Source organism: Chrysemys picta, chromosome 8 (assembly GCF_011386835.1).
Source record: "Chrysemys picta bellii isolate R12L10 chromosome 8, ASM1138683v2, whole genome shotgun sequence".
In the NCBI taxonomy this organism is placed as follows: domain Eukaryota; kingdom Metazoa; phylum Chordata; order Testudines; family Emydidae; genus Chrysemys; species Chrysemys picta.
In genome coordinates this window covers 38,594,600-38,617,723 of record NC_088798.1, presented here as the reverse complement: position 1 = coordinate 38,617,723, position 23,124 = coordinate 38,594,600, and the positions used below count along the sequence as shown (strand labels likewise).

General features: G+C 48.3%; 2 protein-coding genes across 11 annotated transcripts in view; one reads left to right on the top strand and one right to left on the bottom strand.

Moving 5' to 3' along the window:
• The window catches only part of LOC101942561 (uncharacterized oxidoreductase ZK1290.5-like), an 87,185-nt gene extending 78,983 nt beyond the window's left edge, over positions 1–8,202 (bottom strand). For all 6 annotated transcript variants that reach the window (XR_006172282.2, XM_005300879.4, XM_005300878.4 and 3 more), the window contains exon 1: positions 8,067–8,202. Coding sequence is in view for 5 of the 6 variants with exons in the window: in XM_005300879.4 (XP_005300936.2) it covers positions 8,067–8,160 (94 nt within the window). In the remaining variant the exon portion in view is untranslated. The remainder of the gene's footprint in view (positions 1–8,066) is intronic.
• DPH5 (diphthamide biosynthesis 5) overlaps positions 7,916–23,124 on the top strand; it is a 28,141-nt gene continuing 12,932 nt past the window's right edge. The window contains exons 1-4 of one of the 5 annotated variants that reach the window (XM_042840637.2): positions 7,916–7,976; positions 8,678–8,790; positions 14,122–14,246; positions 18,568–18,676. In XM_042840637.2, coding sequence (XP_042696571.1) covers positions 7,931–7,976; positions 8,678–8,790; positions 14,122–14,246; positions 18,568–18,676 — 393 coding nt within the window. In that variant the 5' untranslated portion in view covers positions 7,916–7,930. Of the gene's footprint in view, positions 7,977–8,179; positions 8,354–8,612; positions 8,791–14,121; positions 14,247–18,567; positions 18,677–23,124 lie in introns of those variants that run through there. The other 4 variants (XM_065554288.1, XM_024107333.3, XM_024107334.2 and 1 more) reach the window with 4 other exon arrangements.

The following is a 23,124-nucleotide window of genomic DNA, read 5'->3' as shown; positions in this document are numbered from 1 at the left end:
CCAGAAGAGTCAATCCTTCATGGATTTGTTGCTCAAAGCAAAGGACCAAACTCCACTATCTGAGTAGCGTACAAAACTCCCATTCAAGAGAAGGGGCAAAATTTCGGCCCAAAAGTGGTAGCAGCAAGATGACAATTTAAACTAGAGTGGACTGATTATCTACATAAATTTGTTCCATTAACTAATTTTTGAACATCTAACTTTCTTATAGAAGGGATCCCTTGAATAGTATGTACACATAGTTTTTTGGTGTTTTTAAATCTTAGAATTTTTGTAAATGACTTTCTCATTCCCCAGCTGAAGATTAGAAAGCTCCTTTGGGATGATCTAAGAGCAACACTGAACATTAGGGCTGGTTGATATTTCTTCCATTAGAAGTTTATTCCATCTTTAAAAAAATTTGCATTTTTGGAAATTTTGTTTCAAAATGACAGGATAATTCTTTACTTTCCCACCTTAATTTTTCTCCACTGGAAAAAAAAAAGCAGGAGGTAAAAAAAAAAAAATAGTGTGTGTGTGTGGGAAATAAAATAAGTAAAAAAAAAAAAATAATAAGAAAAAAATCAAGATATGCTCTGTATATACACCTGCCTGAGATCTCTTCAGTTTCACTTTTGGCTACTGCTCTTACTAGTAAATAAATACCATTTTACAGAATCCGGGACAGAGTGTGCATACAGGGAAGGAAGAGTGAAGATCTCCCCAGAGCAGTACATGAGAGTGATGTCATCCTGCTAGGGTCTAAGGCAGGAAGTGCAACTGACCATCAACAAAACAGTGGAACTTACTGTATACAAAGTTCGGTCAAATGTGCCAAGGTTCCCAAGTTAAAAAGAGAACAGAAATATTTTATTATTTCTTTCTATTACAGTAACCTTAGGTGTTATTGGTATCAACAGCATACTTGTATCAAAATAGTGATAAGTTTATTGTATATCAATGGTCAACCCTCTACGCATTTGTGATATCTTACAGTATTGCCAACCCTAAGCATTTAAAAATCACGAGTCACACCCCTTCCCCCAAAATCATGAGATTTTTAAAATGTAGATGAGTTATTTGCCTTCTGCTGTTTGAACCTTTAGGATACACAAAGTTCAAATTTTCAAATATTTGCCTGCAGCCATGAGGGTTAGAAACTTACTATACTTTATATAAAAAATGAAAGCTGAGATTCTTGGGGAGACTTTTGAATCCAGCAACTGGAGCGTTAAGAAAAACACCTAATATTGGAAGACCTAAGGTAAAATCACAAGACCTCTGAGAAGACACACCTGCTCCACATTTGCCCTCATTCTGCCGAGGTGGATGGGTTCTAGTTTTATTTAATGTGTTTATTGTCCTATACAGAATCTATAAGTACATAGGTGATGCACAATAGTAATTAAAAACTTACAGATGCTAAAAAGCCATCTTGCGCTGGGGCCAGATGGTTTCACTGTGTGTGTTTCACTGTGACATTTAGGGCCAATTTTTTATACAAGAAGGGCTGAAATCTAAAACTGCAATGCATGTGCCTTTACAATGACTGAATGTGCAAGTCAGGTAATCAAACATGCAAATAGGTACACAACCAACTAGCCATTTATGCACACAATTACCTGATTTGCATGTGCAAATAAGGGTGCACACTTGCGAGTGAACATAGATGCTTTTTTGAAAACTCACCCCAAAAATCTCCCTTCTTCCAACTGGCACAAATTCAAACCTGTCCCAAATCTCCCTCAGTGAGGAACATGGTGGTTACCTATAGGCAGAGTTTACAGTCCTCACTTCTGGAGAAAGAAAGGGCTGGTAGGAAAGCAGGGACATATTCATGCAGTGGTAGTCTCCCTCTATGAGAAGAGAAGGGTGCATATTTAAATAAGGCCTGTGCCTGTGATACTCTACAGCTTCGCACAGAAAGCAGCCCAGTTGCAACAGTGGGCTGGTGTGTGGTGTGACATGGGGTGAGGCCGGGCACTGACATGGGCACCGGGCTGTGCTATGATGTGGGATTGCTGGTGCAGGGCAGTGACACGGGCACCGGGCTGTGCTATGATGTGGGATTGCTGGTGCAGGGCAGTGACACGGGCACCGGGCTGTGCTATGATGTGGGATTGCTGGTGCAGGGCAGGGACACGGGCACAGGTCTGTGCTATGATGTGGGATTGCTGGTGCAGGGCAGCGACACGGGCGCTGGACAGTGCTATGATGTGGGATTGCTGGTGCAGGGCAGTGACACGGGAACCGGGCTGTGCTATGATGTGGGATTGCTGGTGCAGGGCAGTGACACGGGCGCCGGGCTGTGCTATGATGTGGGATTGCTGGTGCAGGGCAGCGACACGGGAACTGGGCTGTGCTATGATGTGGGACTGCTGGTGCAGGGCAGCGACACGGGCACCGGGCTGTGCTATGATGTGGGATTGCTCGTGCAGGGCAGCGACACGGGCACCGGGCTGTGCTATGATGTGGGATTGCTGGTGCAGGGCAGCGACACGGGCACTGGACAGTGCTATGATGTGGGATTGCTGGTGCAGGGCAGTGACACGGGAACTGGGCTGTGCTATGATGTGGGATTGCTGGTGCAGGGCAGTGACACGGGAACTGGGCTGTGCTATGATGTGGGATTGCTGGTGCAGGGCAGCGACACGGGCACTGGACAGTGCTATGATGTGGGATTGCTGGTGCAGGGCAGTGACACGGGAACTGGGCTGTGCTATGATGTGGGATTGCTGGTGCAGGGCAGTGACACGGGAACTGGGCTGTGCTATGATGTGGGATTGCTGGTGCAGGGCAGCGACACGGGCACTGGACAGTGCTATGATGTGGGATTGCTGGTGCAGGGCAGTGACACGGGCACTGGACAGTGCTATGATGTGGGATTGCTGGTGCAGGGCAGCGACACGGGAACCGGGCTGTGCTATGATGTGGGATTGCTGGTGCAGGGCAGCGACACGGGCACTGGACAGTGCTATGATGTGGGATTGCTGGTGCAGGGCAGTGACACAGGCACTGGACAGTGCTATGATGTGGGATTGCTGGTGCAGGGCAGTGACACGGGAACTGGGCTGTGCTATGATGTGGGATTGCTGGTGCAGGGCAGCGACACGGGCACTGGACAGTGCTATGATGTGGGATTGCTGGTGCAGGGCAGTGACACGGGAACTGGGCTGTGCTATGATGTGGGATTGCTGGTGCAGGGCAGCGACACGGGCACTGGACAGTGCTATGATGTGGGATTGCTGGTGCAGGGCAGTGACACGGGAACTGGGCTGTGCTATGATGTGGGATTGCTGGTGCAGGGCAGTGACACGGGAACTGGGCTGTGCTATGATGTGGGATTGCTGGTGCAGGGCAGCGACACGGGCACTGGGCTGTGCTATGATGTGGGATTGCTGGTGCAGGGCAGCGACACGGGAACCGGGCTGTGCTATGATGTGGGATTGCTGGTGCAGGGCAGCGACACGGGAACCGGGCTGTGCTATGATGTGGGATTGCTGGTGCAGGGCAGCGACACGGGAACCGGGCTGTGCTATGATGTGGGATTGCTGGTGCAGGGCAGCGACACGGGAACCGGGCTGTGCTATGATGTGGGATTGCTGGTGCAGGGCAGCGACACGGGCACCGGGCTGTGCTATGATGTGGGATTGCTGGTGCAGGGCAGCGACACGGGCACCGGGCTGTGCTATGATGTGGGATTGCTGGTGCAGGGCAGCGACACGGGCGCCGGGCTGTGCTATGATGTGGGATTGCTGGTGCAGGGCAGCGACACGGGCGCTGGGCTGTGCTATGATGTGGGATTGCTGGTGCAGGGCAGCGACACGGGCGCTGGGCTGTGCTATGATGTGGGATTGCTGGTGCAGGGCAGCGACACGGGCGCTGGACAGTGCTATGATGTGGGATTGCTGGTGCAGGGCAGCGACACGGGCGCTGGGCAGTTCTATGATGTGGGATTGCTGGTGCAGGGCAGCGACACGGGCGCCGGGCTGTGCTATGATGTGGGATTGCTGGTGCAGGGCAGTGACACGGGCACCGCGCTGTGCTATGTTGTGGGACTGCTGGTGCAGGGCAGTGACACGGGAACTGGGCTGTGCTATGATGTGGGATTGCTGGTGCAGGGCAGTGACACGGGCACCGGGCTGTGCTATGATGTGGGATTGCTGGTGCAGGGCAGTGACACGAGCACTGGGCTGTGCTATGATGTGGGATTGCTGGTGCAGGGCAGGGACACGGGAACCGGGCTGTGCTATGATGTGGGATTGCTGGTGCAGGGCAGTGACACGGGAACCGGGCTGTGCTATGATGTGGGATTGCTGGTGCAGGGCAGGGACACGGGAACCGGGCTGTGCTATGATGTGGGATTGCTGGTGCAGGGCAGGGACACGGGCACCGGGCTGTGCTATGATGTGGGATTGCTGGTGCAGGGCAGTGACACGAGCACTGGGCTGTGCTATGATGTGGGATTGCTGGTGCAGGGCAGCGACACGGGCACTGGACAGTGCTATGATGTGGGATTGCTGGTGCAGGGCAGTGACACGGGAACTGGGCTGTGCTATGATGTGGGATTGCTGGTGCAGGGCAGTGACACGGGCACTGGGCTGTGCTATGATGTGGGATTGCTGGTGCAGGGCAGCGACACGGGCACTGGACAGTGCTATGATGTGGGATTGCTGGTGCAGGGCAGCGACACGGGAACGGGGCTGTGCTATGATGTGGGATTGCTGGTGCAGGGCAGCGACACGGGAACCGGGCTGTGCTATGATGTGGGATTGCTGGTGCAGGGCAGCGACACGGGCACCGGGCTGTGCTATGATGTGGGATTGCTGGTGCAGGGCAGCGACACGGGCACCGGGCTGTGCTATGATGTGGGATTGCTGGTGCAGGGCAGCGACACGGGCGCTGGGCTGTGCTATGATGTGGGATTGCTGGTGCAGGGCAGCGACACGGGCGCTGGGCTGTGCTATGATGTGGGATTGCTGGTGCAGGGCAGCGACACGGGCGCTGGACAGTGCTATGATGTGGGATTGCTGGTGCAGGGCAGCGACACGGGCGCTGGGCAGTTCTATGATGTGGGATTGCTGGTGCAGGGCAGCGACACGGGCGCCAGGCTGTGCTATGATGTGGGATTGCTGGTGCAGGGCAGCGACACGGGCGCCAGGCTGTGCTATGATGTGGGATTGCTGGTGCAGGGCAGTGACACGGGCACCGCGCTGTGCTATGATGTGGGACTGCTGGTGCAGGGCAGTGACACGGGAACTGGGCTGTGCTATGATGTGGGATTGCTGGTGCAGGGCAGTGACACGGGCACCGGGCTGTGCTATGATGTGGGATTGCTGGTGCAGGGCAGGGACACGGGAACCGGGCTGTGCTATGATGTGGGATTGCTGGTGCAGGGCAGGGACACGGGAACCGGGCTGTGCTATGATGTGGGATTGCTGGTGCAGGGCAGGGACACGGGCACCGGGCTGTGCTATGATGTGGGATTGCTGGTGCAGGGCAGTGACACGAGCACTGGGCTGTGCTATGATGTGGGATTGCTGGTGCAGGGCAGTGACACGGGCACCGGGCTGTGCTATGATGTGGGATTGCTGGTGCAGGGCAGTGACACGGGCACTGGGCTGTGCTATGATGTGGGATTGCTGGTGCAGGGCAGCGACACGGGAACCGGGCTGTGCTATGATGTGGGATTGCTGGTGCAGGGCAGTGACACGGGCACCGGGCTGTGCTATGATGTGGGATTGCTGGTGCAGGGCAGTGACACGGGCACTGGGCTGTGCTATGATGTGGGATTGCTGGTGCAAGGCAGTGACACGGGCCCTGGGCTGTGCTATGATGTGGGATTGCTGGTGCAGGGCAGTGACACGGGCACCGGGCTGTGCTACCGGTATGATGTGGGATTGCTGGTGCAGGGCAGTGACACGGGCACTGGGCTGTGCTATGATGTGGGATTGCTGGTGCAGGGCAGTGACACGGGCACCGGGCTGTGCTATGATGTGGGATTGCTGGTGCAGGGCAGTGACACGGGCACCGGGCTGTGCTATGATGTGGGAATGCTGGTGCAGGGCAGTGACACGGGAACCGGGCTGTGCTATGATGTGGGATTGCTGGTGCAGGGCAGCGACACGGGAACCGGGCTGTGCTATGATGTGGGATTGCTGGTGCAGGGCAGTGACACGGGCACCGGGCTGTGCTATGATGTGGGATTGCTGGTGCAGGGCAGTGACACGAGCACTGGGCTGTGCTATGATGTGGGATTGCTGGTGCAGGGCAGTGACACGGGCACCGGGCTGTGCTACCGGTATGATGTGGGATTGCTGGTGCAGGGCAGTGACACGGGCACTGGGCTGTGCTATGATGTGGGATTGCTGGTGCAGGGCAGCGACACGGGCACCGGGCTGTGCTATGATGTGGGATTGCTGGTGCAGGGCAGTGACACGAGCACTGGGCTGTGCTATGATGTGGGATTGCTGGTGCAGGGTAGTGACACGAGCACTGGGCTGTGCTATGATGTGGGATTGCTGGTGCAGGGCAGTGACACGGGCACTGGACAGTGCTATGATGTGGGATTGCTGGTGCAGGGCAGTGACACGGGAACTGGGCTGTGCTATGATGTGGGATTGCTGGTGCAGGGCAGTGACACGAGCACTGGGCTGTGCTATGATGTGGGATTGCTGGTGCAGGGTAGTGACACGAGCACTGGGCTGTGCTATGATGTGGGATTGCTGGTGCAGGGCAGTGACACGGGCACTGGACAGTGCTATGATGTGGGATTGCTGGTGCAGGGCAGTGACACGAGCACTGGGCTGTGCTATGATGTGGGATTGCTGGTGCAGGGCAGTGACACGGGCACCGGGCTGTGCTACCGGTATGATGTGGGATTGCTGGTGCAGGGCAGTGACACGGGCACTGGGCTGTGCTATGATGTGGGATTGCTGGTGCAGGGCAGCGACACGGGCACCGGGCTGTGCTATGATGTGGGATTGCTGGTGCAGGGCAGTGACACGAGCACTGGGCTGTGCTATGATGTGGGATTGCTGGTGCAGGGTAGTGACACGAGCACTGGGCTGTGCTATGATGTGGGATTGCTGGTGCAGGGCAGTGACACGGGCACTGGACAGTGCTATGATGTGGGATTGCTGGTGCAGGGCAGTGACACGGGAACTGGGCTGTGCTATGATGTGGGATTGCTGGTGCAGGGCAGTGACACGAGCACTGGGCTGTGCTATGATGTGGGATTGCTGGTGCAGGGTAGTGACACGAGCACTGGGCTGTGCTATGATGTGGGATTGCTGGTGCAGGGCAGTGACACGGGCACTGGACAGTGCTATGATGTGGGATTGCTGGTGCAGGGTAGTGACACGGGCACCGGGCTGTGCTATGATGTGGGATTGCTGGTGCAGGGCAGCGACACGGGCACCGGGCTGTGCTATGATGTGGGACTGCTGGTGCAGGGCAGTGACACGGGCACTGGACAGTGCTATGATGTGGGAGTGCTGGTGCAGGGCAGTGACACGAGCACTGGGCTGTGCTATGATGTGGGATTGCTGGTGCAGGGTAGTGACACGAGCACTGGGCTGTGCTATGATGTGGGATTGCTGGTGCAGGGCAGTGACACGGGCACTGACAGTGCTATGATGTGGGATTGCTGGTGCAGGGTAGTGACACGGGCACCGGGCTGTGCTATGATGTGGGATTGCTGGTGCAGGGCAGCGACACGGGCACCGGGCTGTGCTATGATGTGGGATTGCTGGTGCAGGGCAGGGACACGGGCACCGGGCTGTGCTATGATGTGGGATTGCTGGTGCAGGGCAGCGACACGGGCACCGGGCTGTGCTATGATGTGGGACTGCTGGTGCAGGGCAGTGACACGGGCACTGGACAGTGCTGTGATGTGGGACTGCTGGTGCAGGGCAGTGACACAGGCAGTGGGCAGCAGGCTGGGGCCACGATGTGCTACAGGCAGAGCAATGACACAGGCACTGGGCTGGAGTGTGGTAGGGACACGGCGCTGGGCTGGGGCAGGGCCACGGGGCTCAGCTCTATCACCAGCGCCGCCGGCCGGGGGAGAGATGCAGGGCACTTACCCAGCCCCAGCAGGGGGATGTGTAAGCCATTGGAGAGGGGGAGCGTGGGGAAACCCAGCGGCGCCCGCGAGGCCATGCTGAGCCGCGTCCCCATCAGACCGCAACCTCCGCCGCGCTAGGCAACTGTCTCCAACCCCTCCCCTGTCGTCGTAAAGCGCCGCAAAGCGAGGCGGGCTTTACGGCTGCGAGCCGGGGGGGCGGCGTGCTGCAAGGGGGGGCGCCGCTGCGAGCAGGTTGTTGGCCCATGAGTCAGGCGGGGGCCCGCTCGCGCCAGGCTCGTGTCCCCTGTACGGAGCCAGGCCCAGCGCGCTCCGGGGCTGGCCTAGGCTGCTCCGCGTGCCGCTAGTACAGCCCGGCGGCCCTGGGCGCGGAGGGGAGGGGATGTTACAGGGGAAATCTGCGAGCCCGGGGCGGGGGACATCAAACTGCCCGGTGACCCCCGAGGGGGCTGGGCCTGAGCTCTGCAGGGGAAGAGTCTCCCTGGTGTTCCCCTGCGGAGGCACCCGGGTATCCATCCCTCTGATACCTGTTTCCTTCTTGTGGTAGGTCAGACTCAGGAACTGGCTTCTGTTTCACTCCTGGGATTAAAATGCTTTATCTGATTGGACTAGGGCTGGGAGATGCCAAAGATATTACCGTGAAAGGACTGGAGGTTGTAAAGCACTGCCGCAGAGTATACCTGGAGGCCTACACATCGGTCCTAACTGTAGGGAAGGAAGCACTGGTAGGTTTATGTGCCACTAAACTGAAAGTCTTTAATATCTTTTTGGAAAGAACAGAGTAAGGGGGATGCAGGGAATTGTGGATCAGTAACATTACCAGGAAAAATAATAATGTGACTCATTAGAAGAAAGAATAGTAAAGCATCTTTCTGAGTGTAAATATGATCAGAACATGCACGTTATATGAGTAACTTGTCTCTCTAGCTTGTTAATCCACAAGAAATTCCAATATTTCAACATTTGTTTTCATCCCAAATTGGGACAAAGTCCAAATTTCAAAATTTTTCATGGAATAGAAAGATAGAAACATATCAGTTTAGAAATGCTTAAACGTTTCATTGTTTAACTGGAACTTTTACGGTGGTGCTTTAGTCAGTACCAGAGAAGTGTAAATTCGAGTACACAGTGGTGTGTCACACAATAATTGGCCTGTGTGGACCCTGCTGGTGCACACTAAAAGCTCCCTAGTGCAGTGGTTTTCAAACTTTTTTTCTGGTGACCCAGTTGAAGAAAATTCTTGATGCCTATGACCCAGCGGAGCTGGGGATGAGGGGTTTGGGGTGTGGGAGAGGCTATGGGCTGGGGCAGAGGATTGGCTGTGGGAGTGAGGGCTGCAAGGTGGGGCCAGGAATGAGTGGTTCAGGGTGTAGGAAGTGGCTTAGGGCTGGGGAGGGGGTTGGAGTGCGGGAGAGGGTCTGGGCTGGGGGTGCAGGCTCGGGTGGGGCTCGGGATGAGGGGTTTGGGGTGCAGGAAAGGGCTCTCGGTTTGAAGGGGCTCAGGGCAGAGGATTGGAGCACGGGCTTATCTCAGGCGGCTCCCAGTCAGCAGCACAGAGGGGATGCTAAGGCAGACCGCTCTGCGCCCCAGAAGTGGTCACCAAAAGGTCCAGCTCCTAGACGGAGGCACGCAAGCGGCTCTGCGCAGCTGTCGCCCACATGCACTGACTCCCCCTCCCCTCCCCAGCTCCCATTGGCTGGGTACCAGCCAATGGGAGTTCAGAGCCGGTACTTGGGGCAGGGACAGCGCATGCAGCCCCGTGGCCCCTCCACCTAGGAGATGGAACTGCTGCTGGCTGCTTCTGGGGCACAGCGCGGTGTCAGAACAGGTAGGAACTAGCTTGCCTTAGCCAGGCAGCACCGCCAATGTGACTTTTAATGGCCTGGTCAGTGGTGCGGAGCAGAGCTGCTGCGACCCAGTGCCTTCCATTCTGTGACCCAGTACTGGGTTGTGACCCACAGTTTGAAAACCACTGCCCTAGTACACAGTATGTAGTGCTGTTAGAAACGGGACTACATTAACATGTACCAAAAAAACCTTTTAGTGCCCATAAGCAGGGTCCACACAGGCCAGTTAGTATGCTAGTGCACACTAAAATTTGTACCCCTTTGATGTGGTATAATGCATTGTGTGCACAAGACCTTAGTTTTGGTCTGTTGAATGTTAAACTGTATCTGCCTGTGGTGTTGTCAGTGCATCATGGGAGATGTAGTCTAGAGCCCAGTCTATAGGAGCAAATGATGGTGTAAAATACCTGAACTACAGCGCCTGTGAAGCACCAGTGCACTTAACACAGATGTCAATTCAACATTAAACTGCCTGAAATGAAAGGTTTCAGTTTGTTGATTCAGGTTTTCTCTATCTCAGAAACAAAATATTTTAGATTTTTCCAAATAGAAAACCTTGGCAAAATTGAAATTTTCCTGTGGAAAATCTTGATTTTGCAGAAAGTACATTTTCCATCGAAAAGAAAATTCCCAAGCAGCTCTACATGTTAAATACAAAACATTGAACAAAAGAATATAGCTGTTATTAGTCTTTCAAAAAGCTTTTCATGAAGCCTCTGATACGATATTGTTAGGAACGTTTAATATTCCTAGGGTGAGAGGCCTTCTTGAGGCTTTGAAACTGGTTAGGGGATGGGAAACAAAAAACAGGAATAAATGGCCAGTTCTTAAAATGAAGAAGGGTGACCCTTAGGATATTGCTGTCCAAGTTAGAAGTAGATGACACCTGGAAACTGGCTGCTTAATAGTTTGGAGGGCAGTCACATATGAGCAACAATAGAGGGAATCAGAAAGCTGTCTAGAGATGAGGACTCTGGCCTGCAATGGATTGCTAAAACCATCCCATATTCTTGACATGCAGGGCCTCACAGGATGTGGGGATCTGGGGTAAAACCTGAAACTGAGGCTTCCAACCTCCCCCCATCTTGAAACTGGGGCTCTGGGTGGGGGTGTTGGAGAATGAGCCTTCCCCCCACACACTCACTCTGCACCTGTTCTGCAGGGCTGGGCCCAGCTCCCTGCTCTGGGTGTTGTGACCTGGCATATGGTACTTTAGTCACTTTGATCGATCAGTCCATTAGTCTCCCAAGTAGCTGGGATTACAGGTGCATGCCACCGCGCTCGACGTAAGTACTTTAGTATTGGTCCAAAAACACGACAGCTTACTGTAGTTCTATTACAATGTTTAGGACCAGCCATCACTATAAGGGAGTGTGGTCTGGAGGAATAATGCAGATGGAAGCTGTGTTCTGCATTTTAATCCTGGTTGTAACAGACTATTCACCTTTCTGTCTATTTCCCTGCCTGGAAAATGGGAGTATGATTTACTTGACTACATCCCAGGGAAATTTGAGGGTTTGATATAAGCATTAAAATAATGCTAAGTATTATTACTAACGTAAGAGAAGGAGCTGCTATGTATCACTCTACAATGCCTACCACAGAGGGACCCCAGTCTTGTTGACTTTTAAGCACTACCACTAAACAAATGTTAAATAATATCTGTGTTTAGTTCCTCAGTCCAGTTACTGGAATTCCAAACAGCGTGGTGTGTTGATTAACCTTTATCATCAACCCAGCTTAAAATAACATATGTTAAAGCTATTGCATATTGACTATTTAGGTTGGCCTTCAATTTGTTGAAAGAACTACAGTAACTCCTCGCTTAATGTTGTAGTTATGTTCCTGAAAAATGCTACTTTAAGCAAAACAATGTTAAGCAAATCTAATTTCCCCATAAGAATTAATGTAAATGGAGGTGGGGGCGGTGTTTAGGTTCCAGGAAAAAAAAAATTCCAGACAAAAGACTGTATTTATATCTATATAGACATAGATATACTGTGTGTGTGTGTATAAGTTTTAAACAAACAATTTAATACTGTACACAGCTATGATGATTGTAAAGCTTGGTTGAGGTGGTGAAGCTAGAGGGTGGAAGAGGGTGGGATATTTCCCAGGGAATGCCTTACTGCTAAATGATGAACTAGCACTTGGCTGAGCCCTCAAGGGTTAACACATTGTTGTTAATGTAGCCTCACACTTTACAAGGCAGCTCGAATGGAGGGAGGGGAGACAGCATAGCAGAGAGAGACAAAGACACACACCGTGTGTGTATGTGTGTGTGAGAGAGAGAGAGAGAGAGATGTGCATTGCCCCTTTAATTATGCTGACCACACTCTAAGTGCACTGCTTTTTTCAGTAGATCAGCAAGTTGAGACAGCAGGTGCTGCCAGAAAGCTCCCTCCGTCCTGAGCCCTGTGGTGTCCCCCCGGCTCCCTCTCCCCCCTGCTCTGTGGAGATGGGGTAAAGGAGCAGGGAGTGGGGGCGAGGGGGGGACACCCTGACATTATCACCCCTTACCCCCCTTGCACAGCAAGCAGGAGGCTCCCAGGAGCAGCTCCAAGGCAGAGGGCAGGAGCAGCACACAACCGTGGGGGGATGGACAGCTCAACTGCCGGTAACTGATAGCCTGCTGGGCGGCTGCTTCACAGGAAACTTAGGAGAGCTGATAGGCTGCCGGCCCACCCTGGTTCCAAGCCCCCATCAGCTAGCTCCAACGGGCTGCTCTTTCTGCAAGCAATGGACAAAGCAGGCAGCTGCCAAACAACGTTATAAGGAAGCATTGTACAACTTTAAATGAACATGTTCTCTAATTGATCAGCAACGAAACAACATTAACCGGGATGACTTATAAGTGAGGAGTTACTGTATTTAAATCTTTTAGCCAACAGCCCAATTGTTAGGGCGCTCTCCTGGGATGTGGGAGACCTGGTTTCAAGCTCCTCCAAATCAGGCAGAGCAGGGATTTGAAAACATCCCACATCCTGGTTCTGTCCCATCCCAAGTGAGTGCCCTTATAACTGAGCTATTGACTATTCTGGGAGACACACACACACTCATCTGAAAAATATCCAGTCTTCATTCGAGGCTCTGATCTTGTAGGTGTGCTGTCAGGCCCCACTGGAAAGATAGGAGGGGAATGCTAAGTATGAGTTTCCTGCTGGGGTTTGGGCATGAGCTAGGGTTCTGAGCTGCTAATTAGCTGTGTGGCAGCATAAAGATGTACGGAGCTCTGCACAGGCCTGTCAGTGGGGACTTTATGCACCAGCTGAGCATTAATTTTGTGAATATCAGTGGCACCTAAATATTGGTCTTGGGTGCCTAAGTACCTTTGTGGGTCTAGCCCCAAGTGACTTTCCCAAGGTCACCTAGTAGGTCTGTGGCAGAGCAGAATATTGAACCTAGGACTACCAGATCCCAGGCTACTGCCCTAACCACAGGACCATCCTTTCTCAGGGAAGCCTTTGCTACTCCTTTATGCTGTGATCACTGTTATGCTGGTTCTCTTGTTTATACACTATCCTTTGTAGGTGGAGAGCAGAGCTGGAATTGATGTCACATTTTCTGTAAAGACAGACCTTCCTGACCTCAGTTGGCTAAACAACTATGATTTCTATAGCTCCCAAAAATGTGCCAGGTGGCTTACAGAACAGAAGAAGTTTGCCTGCCCTGAAGAAGTTTGCTATCTAATGTAACAATAGTACTTACATAGCTTGATGAAATTTGAGTTATAAGGATGTACAGATGTGCAGAATAGTCACTAAGCATTCTAGAACCGAACCAAGTCTCATGGTTCATATGTGAGACCCTGATCCTGTACATGCTTACACATATGCTTAATTTAAAGAACATGTGTAGTCCCATTGACTTCAGTGGGATTGCTCATCTGTTTAAAGGTAAGTGTTTGAAGGATTAGAGGCTAAATGTGTTATCAACATGCATGGAAAGTATTCAGCATACAGAAACAGAATTGGAGGGTGAATCTGAAGTGCAAAGAAACCAAGCATCAGCTGTTGGAGTCTCATTTCTCTGGGGATACTAATAAAGAATGGTTTCAAGACTGGTTAATTACAACATGATATAAAAAAACCTAGGTCATAGCACATTTTTAGCCAATGTCTAATCTATATCTGGTTGGAAGAAGACAGACTAAGACAAATGGAAGTCACCACCAGCTGTCTCATTGTGATGTTTTTCTTCAATCTCTAGGAGGAGTTCTATGGGAGAGAATTGATTCTGGCTGACAGAGAAACAGTGGAACAAGAAGCAGATAATATTTTAAAAGATGCTGATCTCTGTGATGTTGCTTTTCTTGTAGTTGGTGATCCATTTGGGTAAGAAAAGGCAACATTTTAATTATTCCTCTGGCTTTGTCATTTGGCTACTTCTAGCCCTTAACAAATGGGAGCTCTCTCATGTTACCATAATTTTCTTGCTGGAAAAAAGAAACATTCCATTTTCATAATAATAGGAGTGTGCCCCATTCATGTTCTTGCAGAACTGGCTACATTTGAATTTGATACAAATGTAAATAAATAGCTCACACTTTATTCTCAGTCTTGTTTTGCAGTTCTCGCACCCAAACAACTTGCAAAACATCCTTATCAGATAGGAACTCAGACCCACTGGCACTCACATAGATCTATAAATCTTCCCTTCAAAAGTCAAGCGACAACTGTAAAATTAATTGCCGTTATTCAAGCTGCCCTTCATAAAAAAAAATTGTTTTAGATTTTATCAGCTTAGCAGAAGTGCTAGGCTTGTTACAAAGTATGGTGCATTTCTTGATTATGTATTAATCATGCTTTGTATTTTCAGTTGCTTTTTAATTGAATGCTGGGTGTTGATTGCACACACTTATGGTATTATCTATTCTAGTCTTTAAGGATGGCTGGGCCATTATAAATGTCTTGTCAGTTTGGTTTATTAAGCTTCCTATTTCAGTTTCTTATTCCTGCTGGAAGCTATAGCCTTTTTCTGTCTCCAGAAGGATGTCCTTCTGCCTATGCAATCAAGCATCATCAATCTGTAATGTCAAGCCATACAGAAGAGCTCTTTGTCTCCAGCTGGTGATCCAAGACTTGTATCACAGCTTCAAGGGGCACAAGGAAAATTAAATCACTGAGCACAGTTTGGTGAATGGGTGCATTTGGGGGAGGGGTAGAGGGTTATAAAGGAGAGGAATAACTTATGTACATACAGATGCTGGGGAAACATTGAGACAATCTTTTTATTAAACTGTGTAGTTGCAGGTGATGCTGGCTATTTAGAAATATTAAAGTAATTATACTTGCAGTGTGCATTGCCATTAGAATCCAGGTTTAAGTTAAGGTGCAGTACCTATACCCTCTTGTTGATCCAGAAATAAGTTTAGGCATACAGGCCATATAACTACTGTGTCCATCAAAAAGTAGTTGGAGTTTGCGTGGGAGTCACCGAGCCTGCTTCTGCAAATGTGTATACCAATGTTTTTAATGACTAGAAACATATGCTTTTATTATAACATAGTACTCTGTCTTGAAAAGATATAAAGAATTTTCTAAACCTTTTATTTATGTTGTCTAAATGTGTAGGCTTTTAGGCCCCAATTCTGACGTCAGATCCTTGTGGGCAGATTCTAATGCCTGTGTGGTGCCCCACTGACTTCAGTGGGTCTCCATAAGGGAGGATGTAAGGGTCCCCCTGCAAGAATCATCTTGGAGAACCAGAACCCTAAAATCTAACTCCAGGCAGCTTTGAAGTTAATTGGTGATGTTGATGTTCTAGACCATTCTAGAACATTGTACAGTGTATTATATGGCCACAATTTTCAAAGTTGGATATCTAAAGCTAAGCACTCCCCTTCCCCACCCAAAAATGGCTTGCTGTTCAGAGAGATTGAGCACCCAGAACTGCTACTATCAATAGGAGCTGCCAGTTATCAGCATCTCTGAAAAATGGGCCACTTAAGTGCCTCATAATGGATTTAATGGTTTAACTTAGGCACCCAAGTTCAAAAATTTGTTCGTGTTCCTTATAGAAACTTTCCCTCTGGGGTGGTCATCTAAACTGTGGCCAAATCAGTTGGAGGTGGGGGAAACATTGCAAACAAGAAGTGAAACTAAGGCTCTCACGTTAACTCTTTCAGTCTATTAATATGTCAATTTTTGATTCTTAATCTAAGGGAAGTATGGATTAATTTTTAGCAGTAGATATAAAATTTGTAAAGCCTATGACAGACATTAACCATTTATATAAGCAGGCTAAAAGAGTCCATGGTGTGTATTTCAGTCAATCAGTGTTTGGACTCTTGAAGGCAACTTACTGAAGAACGGTGTTCTGAAGTTTAATGCACCCCATTTCAGATGTCTTTTTCTTCCTAATTACTCCAAGCACGCCTGCTCCCTGGGGTCTATGAGGTGACTGACTGGTTGCTCCTAGTAACAAAGGGCAGGATTGTCCTATCCTATGGAAAACCCAGTGTGAGGATGACAGAGGAGCCAGGACACTCCAAAAGTTGACCTCGGAGTTTTCAAGTAATCTGTTCTCAAGGAGAGGTTTAGCTAGTGCAGAAAGGAGGTGGATGGCCTTTCAGCCCCACAGGTAAGGGATGTCCCATCCTGCTGATACAAAGGCACCACACAAGGGGCAGCTACACTGGAATTTTTCAGTTCTTTTCCCCCACCACTGATCCATTCGCAGTTGTGTCTGCAATATTGGTAGAATGTGTTAATGTAAACCAGGCAACTTTTAGCACCATGTCAGACAATGTGGTGACTGAAATAAATGCCCACCTGCATCCAGTTTATGCAACTGCTTCCATAATTGCCCGTGAAGATGCTACTGGTGCTAGACCAGTAGTGTGGAAAGTGGTAGTGGAGACAAGGGCACAGAGGGCTGACTCCCTCAGGCCCCCTGCTGCAATTGGCTGAGTCCCCATATGTGAGCACACTTCCTGCAGCTGTGCTGCAGCCCTTGTAGAGGGGCCTAGTGGGAGCAGATTTTAGTAAATAAAGCCAGCTGTTCCCCTGATTCTCTATTAGCGAACCCACAAAGTCTCCAGAGCCCTTATGCCATGGATCTGGAGAGACGGGACAAGGCTGAAGAACCAACCTCCTGCTCTCCCTCAGCAGATGTGCTTGGGTCTCCTTTGCTCATGGAAGGGTGGGGGGGGGCATAGGAGAGAGTTTTGCAGTTAATGAGGGCGCTATTCTAAGTCTAGATTACCTTACTGCTGTTCTCCTAGGTGTTGCAGTCTATTTCTAGCAATACTTCCTGATTTCCCATAATTCAGACTCCACTAGTTAATCTGCTGTAGATGAATGAGCCTTTATCGTATTTTAAAAAAACGGACACTTCCTCCCACCCCCATCAGCTGCTGCCACATTTCTGTGTCAGTAGCTATGCACTTGAGCTGGCAAAGTAGTTGCATAACAAAAATGCACTAAGGTTGGGAAATGGTCAGGCCAGGGATTGAGGGAACTCCATGAGAATTCAGCTTGAACGACAGAGGATGTCAGGGCTAAAACAACCCTCCTATGTAATTACTCAGCTCAGCCAGATACTACTACTTTCCCTGTTTCCCTCTATGGAATGGGCAGCATTGACTGAGGTATCTTTGTTGAAAAGGAGACAGCTGAAGCAATTGTACAGATTTGACAGCTTTCTTATTTAAATGCATTGCCACATTTCACATGTAATGTGGAGAGTACAGTACTTCTTAAACATCTTAACATGCACATGTACCATTTGAAATAAAAATTTATTTATTTTAAATTGTTGCAATTCAAAAATAAGACTAACTTGGATCTATTTGTGCTTCTGATGCTGATCATACTTGGAACTCAAGCCTGCAGTTCTTCCTCTGGGCAAAGCTCCAATTAACCTGACTGAGAGTTTTGTCCAAGTGTGAAGATGCAGGTTGCATGTTGACTGATGGGTATGTTAAGCCAAATTCAGCTTGCGGTAAGTTTCAAAGGGGATCGCTCCTGCTTACTTCTGGAATGGATTTGCATGTTGTTTATATATCCTAATGCATTTTCCCTGAGTCTTGTGGATTTCGGTACATAAATATATAAAAGAGAATAGTTTTAAAAGCCAAGCTTGGCTTTTCCAAGGTTAATATATAGCTACTGTATACATGTGTATACAATATGTGTAAATCTTTAAAACATGTTCTGTATACTGTGTAGTGCTTTTTTTCGAACGTGTTTTCACAGGCTCTCAGTGCAAATGTGAGATGGCCTGGTTGCACATTAATTGTAGGGATACTGGAGTTACGCCCAAGTTCTCTGTGCTAAGCTTAGCTGACATTTGCTATTCAACAGACATCCAGCAGATACCTGCAAAAGACAAAGGACAAATGGAACTGTCCTCTTTAAGTTGCTACCAAAAGTTACTTTAAAAAGTAATAAACATGCTACTGTTGCAGTTTTAACTTTGAGAAAGCAATTGGGAGCTGTGAAATTCATGTGGGTCCCTGTGCTTTTTAGCCCTTTTTTTGCTACTTATTGTTATGGTAAAGTCAGAGTAAAGTCCTTACTACCTCTGCCCTCTTGGCATGCTGCATAGCTTTACTCATGAAGCATTTTAATTTTACTTTCCAAACAAGCTATGTTGATGGTTATGCTCAGTCAGTGTATTTTGTCAATCTAACCCATTCCTTCCTTACCACAGGGCCACAACACACAGTGATCTTGTTCTGCGTGCAGTAAAGCTTGGGATTCCATACAGGGTTATTCATAATGCTTCCATTATGAATGCAGTGGGCTGCTGTGGTTTACAGGTAACTCTTATACATACTGTTCTACAATTGTTAATATTAGAATCAGCAGTCTCTACCACTCTGACATTATGGAAGGGCTGCATGACGCTATCTAAACTTTTAAGGAAGACAGCTGTGGAAATTCTGGCCAGTTTTCAGAATGTGTTAACATTTCCTTTTCAGAGTGTTCCATGCATTTATCATTATGTAACTTAACATTTGGGAGGCAAAATGCCTATTTGTATTGATGCACATGTGAGTAAATGGGTGACAATTCTGGTTTCTCTCCCCCACAAACAAAACTAGGCAGTATTTTCTATGTATTTCATATGTAAAGCATTGTGTGCGTATGATAATTGTTTTGCCCTATCAGCTTACTGTTCCTACTGGTGATCATCTGCTAAGGTAAAGTTGTTATCCCCTTGAGAAATATACTATCAATGGAAATAAAATGGGTACATACATGATTCTGTGTATTATCCCAAATCCAGATTAAAAATTATGTCAAAAATTTGGCATCAGACACATTCCTTCCCTCCTGAGTTGATCCTCACCTCTTTAATCTTCCTGCATGTTTGCCAACAGCTAAAGGATCTTTGATTTTTGTTTTATCAGGGGAATGCAAGGATGAGAGCCACATACCTGAATACTTTTTTTTTTATTTTTTTTATAGATATTAGCCTATTGCATGTCCCATAGATTGGTTACTTTGGGTCTTGGAGGCTCAGAAAAGTAGAGACCTATTTTCTTTAATATTTTTAAATTTTTTTCATAATCTGCTCTGCCTGTCTTGTAAAATCTTCTGTATGTTCCCCTCCTTGCTCCTGTCCCTGTCCCAGTTTCTCCAATCAGAGAATCAGCTGCTGGCAGCTACATAGTTTCAAGGGAAGAAAAGAAAATAATTCTACTCTGCAAGGCGGAAGCTGGAATATTTTTATTTTATGAATATAGGGAAAATGGGTGTTGGTTGGCTGGAAAACTCACAGGAACTCCCTGACTCAATCGTGGGATAAGTTAGTGTCCAGTATAAACAGCTTTCAAGCCATGTAACTACTGTAGGTCTGGTTTGGGGCAGCTTCCTTTCATAGATGTCCAGAAAACTCTCTGCCTTTCTTACAGGAAAAATGCTAGTCTAACATGTATTATCACTAATCATACATATATTAGCTATCTGCAACTTTCCCCTTTGTTTTTCTTGTTAATGATGAGCATTGGCAGTGTGCTCCTACCCCTACTCTGTCCCCAAGGAACTTGCCATTGTAGGCCTCAGTCCTGCACGTGTGTAGCCCCCCTGTGAAAAGCCATTGAGGCTGTATGTGAACATAGGGGTCTGCTTACGCGGAACCAATTGGAGGATCAGGGCGTAAACAAGCGATTAGATGCATGTCCAGGGCACTTCCATCTCAAAAGGAAGAAGTCCTTTCTAGCTTAAAGAAGGGAGAGCTGCCTGTTTTAACAGAAATAACCGATACCGCCAAAGTTAGACCAGAAATACTAGCAGCCATATTTCAGTAGTTGCCAGCAACAGCACAGCTGTACCAGTGGTAGATATGGCATAGGCTTTAGCTTTGAGCAGACTTTCATGACACAGGGTAAGGCTATACTGGATCTGGAGGTGTAATTTCCAAGGCGGTTAGACATACCCATGATTGCTTTGATTGAGCTAGTGTGCTAAAAAAATAGCAGTGTAGCTGTGGCTGCACAGGCAGTGGGACAGGCTTGCCAAGCCAAATGCAATCCCATCTGAAACCCTAGGTGTGTACTCAAGGTGGCTAACCCATCCCTCTGCCCCCACAGCCACGGCTACACTGCCATTTTTAGTACACTGGCTCAATCAAAACCTGGGTATGTCTACCTGACTTGGAAATTATACCTCCAGTTCCATTGTACACATACCCACAGTGATAGAAATGTCTGAGCCCTGTGGGCTCTCATGCTTAACTGCTGGTTCAACAGCACCATTCTTGAAATGTGAATGTTAATTGTAGTGTACGCCTGCCCACAGGGAACACAACCCGTGACCTTCGCAATGTGATGATTCTCCCCATGAGTACTTTCTCACAACACCTGCCTGTTGTTGAAAGGAGAGGTCAGATTATCTTTTAGGAAGGAAGTATACTTTTGGTGTTAAAATCTACATATGCAGTAGACGTTGGCAGGCGTCACATGGCTGCACTTTATGGGTAGGGTAGCACAGGAGTTGGCTCCTTACCCTATCTGCTTTATTATGGTAAACAGCTTGCTTCTACAGTTAAGAGCTGGCAGTGGATTCCTACTACTCGTTAGCATGGGATGGTCTTGCTTTCTGTGCCATTAGGAGAAAAACTGCAGGTCCCACCCTCCAATCCAAACCCTGACAGTGCAGGTGTCTATATTAAAAATCTGTAGTATTTCTGAAAGTTTGTCCTACCTTGTAGCAGTTGTACAGGGAGAGAGGATCTAATGCTGCTACAGAGAGGCAGTTTCTAATCAGGACTGCCCTTAAAACAATCCTAGACCACACATGCATGTTTCAAGGGTTGTCTTTACTTTCTTTATCCAGTGCTGGGGGAACCTACCATGACGGAAACATGGGGTTATTCATCCTGGCAATAGTCTTTTTCCTTCCTAACCTGGGAGGTGCTCCCCTCTCATAAATCAACATATTCCGGTTCTTGTGAAAAGCACCCTGGGAAATCATGATCATGTTATATTACAGGATCGTAACCAGCTGAATGTTTAAATCTTCAGTGTTCTTTGAGGGAGCAAACAAATAATGAAGGGAGATCAAAGCTGACAAGGCACCTCTCATTTATTAAACATTGTAGCTGTTACTTCCATCATCCCTTAAAACTCTCCACTTCTTTATTTTCATAATTATCTCCTGTCATAAGTTTATTTCATTTGTTTTAGGAGCAGTTGCTTTTTTGAAGCATTTTGGGTATGGCAGGGATTCCTCTTATACATACTTGACCACAGAACAGTTTTTTTTTTTTTGGTCTTTTATTCTGATCTTGATACAAAACTTCTTACTCTACTAGTGAAAAACAGGAAACACCTTTATAGATTGTACTTATGGTTTTCAGAACAATGAGCTGTAGCTGCTGATTAGACTCTGTCTGGATGAAATGCAGTTACTGCTCAAGCTGCTCACAAAAGAATGTGTCTCATATATGATCAGACCAATGTTCAGTTCTTTCTGTGAAGCATAACGTGCAGTTAATTGTATATTCTTACTGCACAGAGACGCAATGAAGTTCACGCAGAAAGCATTCTGGTACCATACATCACTTTTTGTGTACTGATTTCTATAAAGGTGCTGCCATAAGCTACAAATTACAGATCAGAGCATGAGCTAGGGTTGGACTTACTGTTTCTGGGACTGAAGGAGCAGAAATGTAGTTTTTGCTATTTTGTACATAAAAAGCTCATTAAAAGTAAAATATTTTGGAAGGAAAAATGTGCATCCACTCTGAAAACATCTCTGCCATGCAGTCCAGATCGGTGCTGCTGATACGGAGAATCACTATGGTAACAGATTAATAAAAATGTTAAAGAAGCTATTGCATTGGTTCATATCACATTAAAGGGGCAAGACCTCCCCCTTTATAAATAAAATAAAATAAAAAGGTCCTTTTAATGCTGAGCTTCCAAAAAGCTTGTTTGCTGCAGTTTCTGATACAGTTGGCTAGAGCTTTTTTGAGAGCTGGGTGAGTTAGGCACATTGCAAGACAGCTACAAGCACTAGTTACGTTGTGCCAAAGTCTCTAGATCCCTCCTGTGCCCATCTCTCCACCCTGTTTTGTGCTCCGCCATACTGGTTGTAGTATCAGGCTTTTGTTCAAGATCTGGAGAATGTTCCTTTTTATTTTTCCAAAATCAGACAAACAAGACAGGTGGGAAAGTGCCTCGGCTGTGAATTGCCACTTAAACCTGGTACCACTGGATTCATTTCTCCATTGCCTTCTGGACTCTGACTGTAAAGTTGGATGGTCTCAGTGGTATTTGTTAATGTTGTATCACAATTATTGGCACTAAGCACCATTCTAAAGGCCCTGCAGTTCTGTATCTGTGCATATAGAATGATCCCGCCAGGGAGACTGGGGAGGGAGTGTAGTCCCACAGGAGTGCACTCTAAAGCCCTCACATAGCACTTCTGTTGGTGTCTGCTGGAGCACTGTAGCCTTCCGCCCAAGCAGCTGAGCTGTACTTCTGGCTGTATTGGGAACCTGTGACCTCAGCTCTCCCCCTGCTCACCTACTTGGGGAAAGAGGCATGGCCTCAGCCCCATTTCTTCCCATGAGTCTGCACCATGGGTTCTCAACCTTTTTCTTTCTGAGCCTCCCCTCCTTCCCCCCTCCCCCCAACATGCTATAAAAACTCCACGGCCCAGCTGTGCCACAACAACTGGTTTTCTGCATATAAAAGCCAGGGCCGGCATTAAGGGGTAGCAAGCAGGGCAATTACCCAGGGCCTCATGCCACAGTGGG